This window comes from Artibeus jamaicensis, unplaced genomic scaffold (genome assembly GCF_021234435.1).
Source record: "Artibeus jamaicensis isolate MK-2021 breed Jamaican fruit bat unplaced genomic scaffold, CSHL_Jam_final contig_1016, whole genome shotgun sequence".
Lineage (NCBI taxonomy): Eukaryota > Metazoa > Chordata > Mammalia > Chiroptera > Phyllostomidae > Artibeus > Artibeus jamaicensis.
In genome coordinates, this window is record NW_026521195.1 from 6,677,466 (window position 1) to 6,691,180 (window position 13,715).

The 13,715-nt window shown below is 48.0% G+C and overlaps 1 protein-coding gene across 1 annotated transcript in view; it reads left to right on the forward strand.

Annotated features, from left to right (window-relative positions):
* The first annotated feature begins 1,713 nt into the window (after window positions 1–1,713).
* TBX20 (T-box transcription factor 20) overlaps window positions 1,714–13,715 on the forward strand; it is a 44,300-nt gene continuing 32,298 nt past the window's right edge. Inside the window, exons 1-4 of the mRNA XM_037126605.2 lie at window positions 1,714–2,317; window positions 5,573–5,828; window positions 6,818–6,982; window positions 10,442–10,550. Of these exons, the coding sequence (XP_036982500.1) occupies window positions 2,191–2,317; window positions 5,573–5,828; window positions 6,818–6,982; window positions 10,442–10,550 (657 nt within the window). The 5' untranslated portion in view covers window positions 1,714–2,190. The remainder of the gene's footprint in view (window positions 2,318–5,572; window positions 5,829–6,817; window positions 6,983–10,441; window positions 10,551–13,715) is intronic.

Here is a 13,715-nt window from a genome sequence, read left to right on the forward strand (position 1 = left end):
GGTGGTCTAAAAACAGCAAAGGACAAAAAACTTAGGACGGAAACTGGCCCTCTCGTCTTACCGCGGTGCGTTGGGAAAGCCGTCTGCTCTCAGCCCGCGCTGGCTCTGCCCTCGCCCTCGCGGGAGCAGCCCAGAGTAGCTGCCGGGTCAAGGTGGGGTTCAGGACAGAGGCCCGGGGCGCCGGCCTCAGCGCCGGTCTGCCTTTAGCCGGCTGGGCGGACTGCAGGGGGACACGCGCCCTCCGCCGCGCCAGACCCGGTTATTCTCTCTCAAAAGAAAGTAGAGATGGACTAGACGGCGGCGTAAACTCCTTCCAGTGCAAGAGTCGACGACTTTGTGAATTTCTCCCGACATCTGCACATACGCAGCACGCAGGGAGGCGGATCACAGGACTCGTTTCTTGGTCACCCCCAGGCAGCGTCTTGTTAGAAGCTATTGATAGGCGATGACGAGGCGGGCTTAAATCCCGACTCTGCCCCGTGACATCGTTTTACTTAATAAATGTTCTCAACCTTAGATGTTCAACTTTCTCCCAAGAGTTTAGTGCAGGAGCCAGGGAAGGGGGCTGCAGTGAAGAAAGTAAAAGTCTGGTGGGAAATGTAGGCTGTTTTCTTTCATTTTCCTTCTTTCTCCTCCCTTCCCCCATTGAAGACCCACCAAGAGGCTCCTTAATCGCCAGACAGACTGGTTGAGAAGGAGCGCAAATATTTACATGTACAGCTGGAGTGTGTGTGCCCGCCTGAGTTTACACCGCTCAGAGTGAAGCGGATTACCCTGCGAATTCGGAGAATGTGAGTTATTCAAGCTGAACAAGGCCAACAGGACGACCCCCACCAGGCCGTGGGAAGTCCCGGTCCCCGCCCAACTACGAGGGCAGAGGGCTCCGTGTCCGCCAAGCCCAGGCCCTGTAAGGCTCCCACTCTCCCACCGCGCGTCCCCGCAGGATGCCGCCCCCGCCCCCCGCACTGTGTTCGCCCCTGGCCTTCCCTTTGGTCGGAGCCCCACTTTCCTGAGTCCCTCTCGGGAACACGAACCCCAGGTGAGAGGCACGCCGGTGTGCAGCAGAAACCTTGGCTGCGAGGGCAGCGCTCTTTGCCCGATGCTCGCAGCACGCCCTTGGCGCACCTTTTGCGGGGCTGCGCCTCTCAGTGCCATGGTGAAGCGGGCAGATAATGGAACCCCCCCCCCAGTATGGGGACTCAGCCCAGGGGGCTTACCCCCCGAGAATGGGATCTGGGGATCCGGCCCGTGGGCACCAGCTCTGCTGCGCCGCTTTCCTCTCTACTTAGCGCTTCCCAACTTTCTTTTGGAACTTTGAGCACCGGTAAGAAAAATACTGGACGAAGCAAAAACTCCTCGAGTATTCCTCCAGCCTAGATTCACGCACCGCACCCCTCCCGGGATCCCGGAATTTAGGTCGCCACAGACGTGGCCCCTCCCGACAGTGCGCACCTCCCTCCCGCCCCGGGACCGCGAGACCGGGAGGCAGACGCCTCTGGCGGCTGCGCCAGCCTGCTGGTGACAGCCCCGTCCCCCAGCGGGTGCCAGGTTTTCAGCCCGTCGCAGCCAGAGGCCAGGAGGGCGCGGCGCCCCGGGCGCGCCCTCCCCGCCCAGCCCGAAGGCCCCGCCCCCGGCGGCGGAATCTGGAAGCGGTGACGTGGGGCGGCGCTGACTGGCTGGTGGCCTCGGGCATCGGCGCCGCCAGCAAATTAAGGCGCGGGGCTGAGAGCACCGGGGCGCAGTGTCCTCGGTGCTTCGCCGCTCGGCGATCGACCTCCCTGCTGTGGGTCCGCGCCCTCTCCGTGGCGCTCCGCGGATCCCCACCTCCCTGAGGGGATGCTGCTAGACCCCTCGGCTTTGCGCAGCTGATGCTCGTCACCAGCTTCCAGCGGCGCAGCCTGTGGTCTTGCGGCGCGCCCCGGGGCTTGCGCACCCGGTTGAGCCCGCAGTTGGTCTTCTCCGGTCCTCTCCGGCTAGTTCGAAGTGTCTTCGGCTCCAGGGCTTTGCGGTGGGGTGGTGGAGAGGCCGGTGTGGAGCTCTTGGGAGGTTGGGGCTGATTCATCTGGAATCCCCGGCTGCGCTGTGAAAGCATTCGGAAACTTTGCGCTGTTTTCGGTTTTGTCTCCCTTTGGGAAGCTGGACGGCACTTCGGCAGGCCCGGTCCCTGGCCAGGACCGCGTACTGGAGGTCATGGAGTTTACCGCGTCGCCCAAACCCCAGCTCTCCTCCCGGGCCAACGCCTTCTCCATCGCCGCGCTCATGTCAAGCGGTGGCTCCAAGGAGAAGGAGGCGGCGGAGAACACCATCAAACCCCTGGGTAAGTCGGGTGCCTGACTGTTCGCGGTGGGCGGAGGCGGGGTTCTGCCCATCGCCATGCGCCTCTGTCCCCGGGCTGCGCAAGGCTCCTGAGTGCGGCCGCTTTTCCCACTCGCGCGCGGCAGCTGCTGACCTTAAGGCCACGGACCTTACTTTTGGGGGGAGGAGGAGACTTTTTCCTTTAAGGCCCACTTTTTTTTTGGCAGGGGGCGCGTCACAATCTGCTATACAACCGGTTTCGCATCTCACAGACGCGGTAGACGCTCTCTACTTGTCTACAATCCCAGGGCGTGCGGGTGTGTAACTTTGTAGGGATAAAGACTTTCAAGGATAAATAATAATAAAGTCCCCTCCTAAGACTCAACAGGATTTATGATGCGTATAATACCTGCTTGTGCAGTGGAAACCAAGGACACTCCAAGTGACATAACAAGAAACTAGTTTAATTTTGTCTTCCCCCGACTTGATAGACTAACTAGGGCCAGCTTTTTAAAAAACGTCATCGAGTGCTGTAGAATGAGCCGGCTCTCCTCGCAGGAATCATTTGCTTCACAAACGCGCTAGACTGATCAATAAGGCATCACTGTATAGCCGCCGTCATTTTCAGTAGAGGTTGGCGAAAACATCAGCCAGTAACCATTTTCCAAATTCCTCAACTTTTAGCTATACTGTTTATTTAACAACCTTTACCATTTATAGAAGACTCTAGGCTTGGAGTAAAGGAGGAAAGGGATTATGTTCCCCTTAGCACCAGTGAATTATGTGGGAAAGAAACTGCCGGAAATGTGTTTCAGCGCCCCTTTGCAACTGAGAAAAAGCCTCCTCATCACCTCTTGGGGCCCCAGGAAATAATTATTTCATATCCTGGTCTGCTGGAAGCCCTAAAACAGTGAAAAACATCGAAAAGCAAACAGGGTAGTATTTATTTTGAACTCTCCCCAACTTTTCCTTCCTTCTTCCTGTCCTTCCCAATAATTTAATATCTCACATCCAAAATAACAACAATAAGAGAGACGAAGCTCTAGAGATGGGGAAAAATGAGCTAGGCAGAGAGAGAACAGAGAATTAAAACCCCTGCAGCAATTCAGAACCCAGGAAACAGGAAGTGGAAGGGCTCTAGGAAACACAAAGTCCCAAGTCTTCCCTTTAAGACTTTCACTCCCATTCCCTGGCTTTCCCCCCCTACGCTGAGGTCTAACTCTGAACTGGCCAAAGAAATGGAAACAACCAATCAAATCTCAACTGTTCATAAAAACAAAACAAAACAAAAAAAAAGGTTAACTAGCTATCTCAAAGTTATGTTTAGGGGACTTCCCTACATCACCCACTCCCGTTCTGGGGGCTTCCTGATTCTTTACAGACGTCCCCGTGTCAGTCTGGGAGCCAGCAGGAAAGGCCGGCTGCAGGTTGTAATTCCTGACCGAGGTACAGACAGCAGGCTGGGAAACAAGCCAGCTTCAGTTCCACCGTCATTTCAGTGCTGCTTCCTTGCCTATTGATTTTCCTGAGGAAAAAACACCTACCTAAATTCTAAACTATGGACGACTCCGAGCTCAGAGCCAGCACCCCCTTCCTCGGCACACATACTGTCAGTAGGCATCTCTCTGGAAGAACCAGGCGGCCTTCCTGTCCCTTTTAGGGGTCCGTCCGAGAGAGCGTGATTAGTAACTGTAAGCCAGGGACTCTGTAGAAGCCCCTAGAGGTTCTGTTAAGGGAGGATGTGGTTTGGAACCCCACTGAGAAGTGGAAGCGAAGTAGGGTGTCCCCTGTTTGAGCACTGGAACATGTTAAGTGTATTTAGAGGGACAGCTGGAGACCGCTGGAGCATTTCTTTAAAAATTTGTTCTGTGATACATTCGACATGTCGTACCATTGTGTTGGAGCATTTTGGAATCACTGTCTTCTACCGGTGGTTTGGGGCTTAGAGAGTTTGCATTTTTCAATGGTCAAAAAATAAAATTTCCAAGGCTCCTTGTTAATTCTTTATTAAGACAGTATGTGAACATGCTTCTGAAAATATTAGTAGAAAATAAGACATTGCCATAGCATGGGTCTCTTGCTTTGAATTGAAACATATAAGGATAAGATAATTAATGTAACAATTCTTCATTTAAGACACTTCCAGGAGCTGGACTGTTATTGTAAAAGTAGAAAAGGTAAAAAATCCTCTATTTCCTGCCCTAAGTCAAGGAGAAATACAGAAAGAAAACCATTTCATACGATACAGATATCGCATAAGTATATAAATATATACACACATCCCTACATTTAGAACTTGTTTCAATTCCTTGAGGGCACTTAGAATAGAGTTGTTTGGAGGTCAGTTTCACATTGCAGATTCAAGTAGTTTCTTTTTTAAGGGATGCAAGATAATTGGGATAATTACAAAAGTCCCCCTGTATTCCATCAAAGTGACTGGTGGAGGGAGTCCCAGGCCCTTATCAGCGGCGGAGGAAAATGTTTGGTTCGTAGGCAGCGGTATTTCAGCCTCCTGCTGGATGGCAAAGCTGCCTTCCTGCTTTAATACTCCTGCTAGCCTGGTTTTCTGATTGTTTTCCTCACTTTGAGGACCTTTTTGTCTCTGTTTTCCTCACTTCTAGGACCTTTTTGTCTCGACATGGCCCAGAGCTTACAGTCCTGTGATTTAACAAGCTAAATGCTGGGGTTTTTTAAGATCTCAGGCTGGGAGGTACATTGTACAAAAGCCCTAATCTAACCCCTTTAAAGCCTAGGACACTGAGAGCCAGGCAGAGAAGAGAAGGGACTTAATTTTTTTTAACTGCCTCTCTACTCTCTCCGGCCCACGGTTCATTTTCTCTCTGGAGAGGGGGCTCCAAGAGGGCAGGAAAGCTCCTCTGCACACGAGGGAGAAGCTCATCTCTCCACTCCCCCCGGTTTTCAAAGAGGCAGGACCGGCACCAGGTCCCAGGAGCTGAGGAGTCTAGACCTCGGGAGGGATAAAACAGGAGCGCTTGCTTTTTGTCCATCACAATCACCACCTTTCCAGTCCACACAGCTTGTTCCCCTGTGCAGGTTACAGAAGCAGTGGTAACAAGCCATGGCTCTGGAACTCACTCATGTGGCTCAGCCTGCTGGGAGTCGCCCGCTTGATTTAGAACGTGATGCATTCCCAGCGGCCTCCCTGGAGTTTCTGAGCTTAACTTTTCCAGAGTCAAACCAGGTGCCTATTTTCGCCGTGGTGCTCTTCCTGTGCCTTTGCTGGACGCTCTGCCTGTCACTGTCCATTCTTTTGCAGAACAATTTGTGGAGAAGTCACCCTGTGCTCAGCCCCTAGGCGAGCTGACCAGCCTGGATGCTCATGGGGAGTTCGGAGGCAGCGGGGGCGGCAGCAGCCCACCGTCCTCCTCGCTGTGTACAGAGCCGCTGATCCCCACCACCCCCATCATCCCCAGCGAGGAAATGGCCAAAATCGCCTGCAGCCTGGAAACCAAGGAGCTCTGGGACAAATTCCACGAGCTGGGCACGGAAATGATCATCACCAAGTCTGGCAGGTAGCGGGGCTGTGGCGGGGAGAGGCAGAGGATGGGAGTGCGCCCTGGGTGGCGTGGGTTGTTGGGGGGAATTGGGTGAATGGGGGGAATCCCCGCTGGTCCTGGGACCCAGAGGCAGCTTCCCTCGAGGGGGGCTTCTTTCCACCAGTTTGCTTTGGAAACCGCTGCTGGTCTTTTAATTCCTCAAGTTCTGGCTGTGGAAAAGCTTACCTCGGTCTTGATGAGAAAGGCACAGGGACCAGGGACCTCTGTCCCCTGCAGCCTGGGAGGGTTTGGGGGTGCAGGCTCGGCACCTGGAGGGTAGGAGGATTGGACACCAGGGGTACAGAGCGGAGGCTGGGTGCTTCAAGGAAGGCAGGTAGCTTCCTTTCTATGGGCCTCAATCTGCAGAAGCCTCCAGCTCCCATTAAAACTAAAAGTAAACCCCGGGTGGCAGAATGAAATTCCTAGTGACTGCGCTCTAGGGAGGAGGGGGCACTGGCTCCGCAGCCCCCTGGCGCCGAAGCTGAGCTGGCTCAGGGCTCGCAGGAAGCCAGGGTGCTGGCACTCCCAGGGCCTGGGGTGAAGGCTCCGGAGGTTGGCGGCCCTGGGCGCCCGGCCTGTCACTCCAGCTCTCAGGACTTCGGGAAATACCTCAAGAGTCCCCTGAGCCCCCTCCCGCTTTCTGGGGAGGGAGCGAGTTTTCTCCCAACAAGACCAGGAAGTTGCTGCTTGGGGAGCTAATGGGCTTGCTGCTGCCGTAGGCTTTTTCATAATCACAGACCTGCAGGTGTTCTCATTGCAATGAAAACACAACCTACCCCCAGCCACAAGGACTCTTGTAAAGGCTACACTTAAAATTTTCTAGACCGTCTGTCTCTAAATCCCCATCTCAGTGGCTTTCCAAGAAACAGAAAGGGCCACGCAGGGACCGACACTCGCTTCCCTCCAATGCTGGCAGCCCGTTGGGTGTGTGAGCTCAGACAGACTCTCTTGTCTCCCTGTGTCAGGAGGATGTTCCCTACCATCCGGGTGTCGTTTTCCGGCGTGGACCCTGAGGCCAAGTACATAGTCCTGATGGACATCGTCCCCGTGGACAACAAGAGGTACCGCTACGCCTACCACCGGTCCTCCTGGCTGGTGGCTGGTAAGGCGGACCCACCGCTGCCGGCCAGGTTTGTGCCCCTGCCCCCCACATCTCTGCCTGACCGAGATGCCTTCCAGCCCTGCTAGTGGGAACCTTGGAGAGTCTGTTTTTAAAGCCACGAGCTCTGGTGGATTCCAGGCCCACACGCTCCAGCACTAACCACACAAACTGCGGGCTGGTCTCTGAGAAAGGCAGGGTTTGTGCCTCCACAGGGCACTGTCTTTCTCATCCCTCTTGATCCGTTTCAAAGTTTCCCTTAAACGGCAGGCAGGTAGAATATCGGCTAGAGATCAGAACCCATTTCCCACGGCATTCATCATTTCTAGTTGTCTGCTTAACACCGCACTGAATAAATCTACTGACGAAGTGGTTGCCCTAAAATCCTTTTTAAAAAGTGCATTTTAGTGCAGTGCTTGCTTATAGTAAATATTTGTTAACAATGTGGTTAAAGCTGCACATAACAAATATCATTTTGGTAAACTGTGCTTTTTTTTTTTTTTGCCAGAAAGGGCGCAGAGATTTAAGTTTAACGTTTACATGGATGAGTGTATTCAACATCAGGTTGACACTTTTTTACATGAAACATTACTCAGTTAGTATAGTAGGGATCATATATATTTGCTTTCGTGCTATTTATTGGTAATAATGTTTTTCCAGTAGAACCCCATTTAAAATCCTGCATGTAAACCTTTATTATTGCTGCTTTGCCCAATTGAGCATGGGGGGCGGTATGGGAGGAGAAGAGCATGTATTTATTTATTTACGTGAACAGGAACAGCTGTAGTTATAGGAATCTTAAGTGCGTACTTTAATACAAGGAATATTAGCACTTAGGCTTCTAAAGCCAAGTCTTACAGCTTTTAAGTTATTTTACAACCAATTTTTGTAATGGATTGAAAGGTCATCTCAGAGCTGAAAACTGATTTAAATGTAAAGTTCTAGGAGCTTTGACGTTGCCGCTGGTTGTTTGAAAGCAGGTAGTCTGGACTCTTAGTCACACACAGACTCAACAGACAATTTGTTCAGACAGAGCGTTATGCTTGTTTCCTAGTTGATCACATTACTGAGCGGACGGTGTGCTAGAAGCAACGGAGGAAGAGATGGCAGGAGCTTCTCCGAGGTTGCCATTCCCACAAGGGACCAGGAAGGACATCGTCCCAACCCTTCTAAGCTAGTGCAGTGAACACATATTAAATAACTAAGACAAAAAAATGGTTACGTTTTAATTGAGCAAGCAAGATTCACCAGTTTCCAATAGGTATTAAAATGAATATAATTAGTGTTTGCTACTATTTACTACTAAATAGCTGCTTCGTATTACTCTTCAGCTTTTTGGGGGAGGATTTTAGCAGATTTCTAACCAGTTTTACAAACAAACCCTCTTTTTTTCCCCCCTTTAAAGTCTTTCCTCTAAGAAGTTAATCAATCTTACTTAGCATGTGTTTTGTTCCTATCTGAAGGTATGGAGAACTGGTGCAGGCCAGCAGGCCTTTGGAAATATGACATGCTTTGTTTATGTTACTAATCTCTTCTGGTTGCAGAAAGCAAGCGCGTACCAATAGACTATCTTAACTGAAGCATGTGTAAGCTATTGCTGGAATTTTAAGTCCCAGGGACCGTGAGAGGGGAGGGGCTTCCTGTAGGCTTCTTCATTCATCTTAGTTCAGCTTATTTATGTTGCTATTAGATAAAAATGTTTAGTGTGTTATAGGGTAGAAATGTTCTGGGTAATTTAAGCAACTATTCTCTATTATTATTAAAAAAGAAATAGTGCCATGTATTTTCTTCCTCTGTAGAGGAAAAGGTAGGAGACCTGGTAGGGTGACCATTTTTGTGTTGACGGTGCAGATTCCTTAAGTTCTAGTTCTTTGATACATTTTTGTCTCAGACTAAACCTCATCAGTCAGTGGTGCCTAATCAGAAGCAATAAGGTTTGACAATATCACTTGATCATAATAATGGGCAAGACATTATGCAAGATTTAAAATAATGCTCTGTTTTCACAGAGGACATTTTCTTTTCTTTAGAGTAATTGATATTTAATAAGTATGTTAATCGTTTTATTAATGTGGTTATACCTGGTGAATTGATACTTAGAGAACATTTCAGCAGCTTCTGGGACATTAAATACTCTCGAAACTTATTTGGCAGGGAGGGTAGGACATAGCACTGGCAGGTAAGACAACTGTGGCTATAACGCTGTAGCCCCGGAGGGGTGGCACATGAAAAGCCATTACAGCCGTGTTATCAAAGAATACTTCAGTTGAAAGGCAATTTCGAGCACTCGTGCTAAAAAAAGTCGTGCAAACAGGCAGGCAAACAAACACCGCACACCCGTCTGGTTCTTGCGTGGGTCTAGTAACAGTTTCCATGGCCGTCAGCCTTTGCTTTGCTTTGCTCCTGGTGGCTTCGTTTCAGCACCTGCCCCCAGTTCTTCCGTTCTTCGCCCTCTGTGTGACAAACCACAGCACAGGCTTCTGGTTCTTCACGTGAACATTGCAAGGAAAGGTTTCATGTCCTTTTTTCTTGCCTTGGTGCCAACTGTAATATTTATGTTTGATTAGAGTTATAAGGGTCCTATACAAAATTCAGATATGAATTACCTGTTACCTGTGGAATCCAGCACAGTTCCTTCCCTGCTCATCGGCTCTGTGATCTCCCCCAACTTCAGAAAAATTTCTGTCATATGGAAACCACGACTGGGAATTACCAGGAGCTGTACTTAGTGGGGTACTCACAGGCAGGACACATGGCCTGCGTTTAACTGAAAGTATTGTTTTGCACATAGCACCTGATCAATAGGTGATACATGCTTGATAAATACATTTTTGACTTAGGTTGTTTACAAATACATTGAATAACTGAAGCTTACTCAGCTTGTTTTCATTCTCGTGATTTAACAAGATGACGGGGGAAGAAATAGCATTGAAGGTAGTGGGAGGAGCAACCAGCTATGATGTGTGGGTTATTGAATTTCCAGCTCACTGTATTAAAGTTACTCTGTCCTGTATTTATTAAGACCATAAACTTGAAACCCAGTCACCTTCCATTTTAAATGAATGGATTCTGTAGGATTCTTTCCTGTTTTAAATTCTTTATGTCTTCATTGCTTCATAGCAATGCCTAACCTAGAACCTCATTATGCAATTAATATAGCCTAATCTTTCTTGAAAATACCTTTACCAATGAGATTTTATATTTTACAGAAGTGGCCCGGTAGCCTATTATGTAGAAAAAAAACCCATCTTTAAAAATGGTTTGCTCAACAGATAATAAAGTTTATTAAGTATTTTCCCTTTTAGATCATTGACACATAAAGAAACAGAGGTTTCAGAGTTATTGTATTATTAAATTTGAAATTATATGGAGTAAATAAAATCCACCACTTATATGGGAGTTTTGTGTTCCTTTAGAATCAGAATAATTTATAAACCACAGAAAACAGATTTTTTTTAAATGCCTCAATAAAATCTCCCAATTCTCTCAGGCTGTACGTGCACCCAGACTCTCCTTTCACGGGTGAGCAGCTCCTCAAACAGATGGTGTCTTTCGAAAAGGTGAAACTCACCAACAACGAACTGGACCAACACGGCCACGTAAGTGCAGCTCCTTGGAGTGAGTGCCCTCGGGTGCAATGGAGAAGCCACCCAGTGCTGCTTTCCTCCTCTCCCTCCACCCCTTCCACCCTCAGCTCCGAATCACTCTATGAGGACCTTCCTGTATTCGTGTTGCCAGGAGGCCATTTCTGTGCAAGAGGGTTGGGGGCCTTCAGCACCATGGATTTCCTGAGACTTCAAAAACTGCTTTGCACCCACACCAGTTAAACGAAGAGAAGGTGAATTGTGGAGGCTACTCCAGCTGGATCGTGGTTTAAGCATCCGAATTCTGTCGGTGGTCTATCAGATAACACAGCATAAAAGGAACGGGGCTGAGATGCCCCCATGGGGGTTGCTAAAGTGTGTTCTATGGACACATTCACGTGAGATGCGGAAGAACAAAAGGGTTTTGTGTCCAAATAAGTCTGAAACCTGTTCAGCTACTCCCAGCATCTGAACAGCACGCCCGCAGAGTCCTGAGTAGACCTGGTTATGCAGCCTCGGCCGAGATAAACGAGGGCTCCTGTGGGCACGTGGAGGTTGGCCAGGCCTGAAGCAATTTATTTGGTTTCAGGCTAAAGCCAACCATTTGAAATGATGTCTAAATAAGTTTGGGAGAGTGCTTTGTACTCGGTATATATCCCCTTTGTAGAGAGTCTTATGAATAGTAAGGCACAGAGGAGTCTTGCAATTAAAAACAAAACAATTTGATGAGTCTGAGTTCATCAAAAGGTAGAAAAGGGGAAACGAGAATTCTGTGCTGTTATCAATAGTTAATTGAACAAATAGCTACTGACGTGGGCCTTTGCACATTTGATAAGATTGCTTTTGAAGCAACCATCTGTGCTCTTAAAAATTTACATGAAACTTCTGTTTTATGTAAATCTAAGGAAATTTGGACAGACTTTCATACTTCTTTTTGATGAGAATACTAATTTTTTTTTGCCTTAATTGACACAAAGCACATTAGTAGTTTTCTAGTTGCTTCTGGGGCTTACTGATACAATTCTTTTTTCTCTTATTCCCTTAGTTTAGGCTCTTGTTACGTTAGGGTTTAGTTTGTGTTGGGTCTGTGCAATTTAGAAGAATTTCAAAACATTTTTCCAGAAAAGATGGTTGTAAGTAGATAATAAATAGAGGTTCTAGGCATGGTTTCAAATGGTTGGCTTGAACCTGAAACTAAATAAATTGCTTCAGGCCTGGCCGACCTCCACGAGCCCACAGCAGCCCTCGTTTATCACGGCTGAGTTAGTGTAAGTGGGTTAATCTGTGACTCAGCTGCTGCTGCTGTTCGGATGCTGGGAGTAGCTGAGCAGGTTTCTGTTATTTCACATGTTGGAAAACATAATTGACCGGACAGTGTTGGCATAATTGTCCCTTTTTTTTCAGAGATGTCTCCATTCATATATTTTTTTCAGGTTAAAACCTATAAAGTATCTGAGAGACATTTCCTGTAGGCCACTGATCCTTCTTAATGTCAGCCATGTTGAAATTTCTTGGGCTCTACTGAAACCTTTGCGGGGAGACTTGAAAAATGTTAAAGGTTCTAGTATTGCGTGAAGCTTTTTTGAGCCCTGGGTCTTTCCGGGAAGACTCGGAAGTTCACTCTGAGATCAGCTGTCCAGAGTTTGACAGATGGGCTTTCCCTTCAGCCTCACAGGTGAGCGTAGGTGAGCACTTCACTGTGTTTCCGGAGCTCTGGATTCTAGTCTGGTTATGAGATTAGATTTGGACAAATCGCTTAGTTTCAGGTTGTTAATATCCATTTTGACTTAAAAATCTTATTATTTAATACAACCCTTTGCCACCAGCCACAGTGTGTTCTGGAGAAGACAAGGGGAGATTTTTTAGCCACATTCTCTGAATTAGTCCTGAAGAAGCCCCTCTTACCGACGCACTTTTAGTTTTATAACAGGAAAAACTCTTACTTCCAGGAATTTGTTTGGAAGTAAGATGAAGCAGAGTCCACATTTTTATTAGTGTTCCTTGGCCTCATGAGAGTCCAGGAGCCCGGGAGTCTGAGGCTTGCTCTGAGGTTGGAGTCTCTCTGGTACCTTTTCTCAAAGGGAATTGACCTTGGGGTGGTGTGAGAAGGGGAGCCAGGACCTTATTTGAAGGTTGGGCTTCTCCCATTGTGTGTGTGATTTGAAAATTCTCTCTTCTCAGTAGCGCATGTCATGAATGCTCAGGTATTTTCTTTTATCAGTATTTTTTCACGTCAAGATTATTCCAGTTTTATGACTGAGCACAGATACCCTGAACTCCTTAGAATACACACACTATACAATGAGAAGACCTTTTCTTTTTAAAGTTCATTTCAGTGTGTTTAAAGCTCTCATGTGTTCCCATATGCCTACTCAGGTTTAGGGTCATAAAAAAATGGCAGGTACAAAATTCAGTGCCAGTGAATGCGCTGGAATGTGAAGTTGGCTTGCGCCTCAGCACTGAGAGAGATTGATTTTGTATCAGTTTTCCCACTGCGAACTAGTAAAGTCAACTAGCAGGAGCCCTCCTCCCCTACACCCATGTTAGCCAGGCCAACAAGGGAATTAACCATTGGTTGCGACAGCGCTTGTGTGCATTTGAACTTGGTCCTGCCATAGCATTTATACAACACCTCTCTTGAGAGCCAAGCTCTCTGCTATGCCCTTGGGGTAAAGGGCCTACTGCTTGAGGCCTGGTATGCCAGGAAAGATATGCTGTATTTTGGAGATTTAGGTAGCTCGCTGGGTGGCGGGGCAGGAGTAGGGGTGGGGGACGATGTGGAAAACCTTTTGTATCTGACAGTGAATTTTGTGGCACATATTTCATAGTGGCAAATTAATGTATTTTATTTAAAAGCTACATGAAAAAATACTGCCTTGTTGACCAGGGTAGGCTATGATTTCTAAACACCGGGCAACTTTTATGAGCTATGGAGTGGAAGATGGCCATCACTATCACTCATGTTTAGTTTATAACCGGAAGTCAGGAACCAACCATATCAACAATAATAATAAAGTTCACGTTTTTTGAGGACTTCCTATTTGCTATGTGATTTATAAGGGTTACATCATCGAATCCTCACCACACCCTGTGAGGTTAATACTGGTTTGTGTTTGAGAAGCTGAGGTTGGAGAGAGGTGAGGTCACCTGTCCCAAGATTAAAGAGCTAGAAAGTAGCAG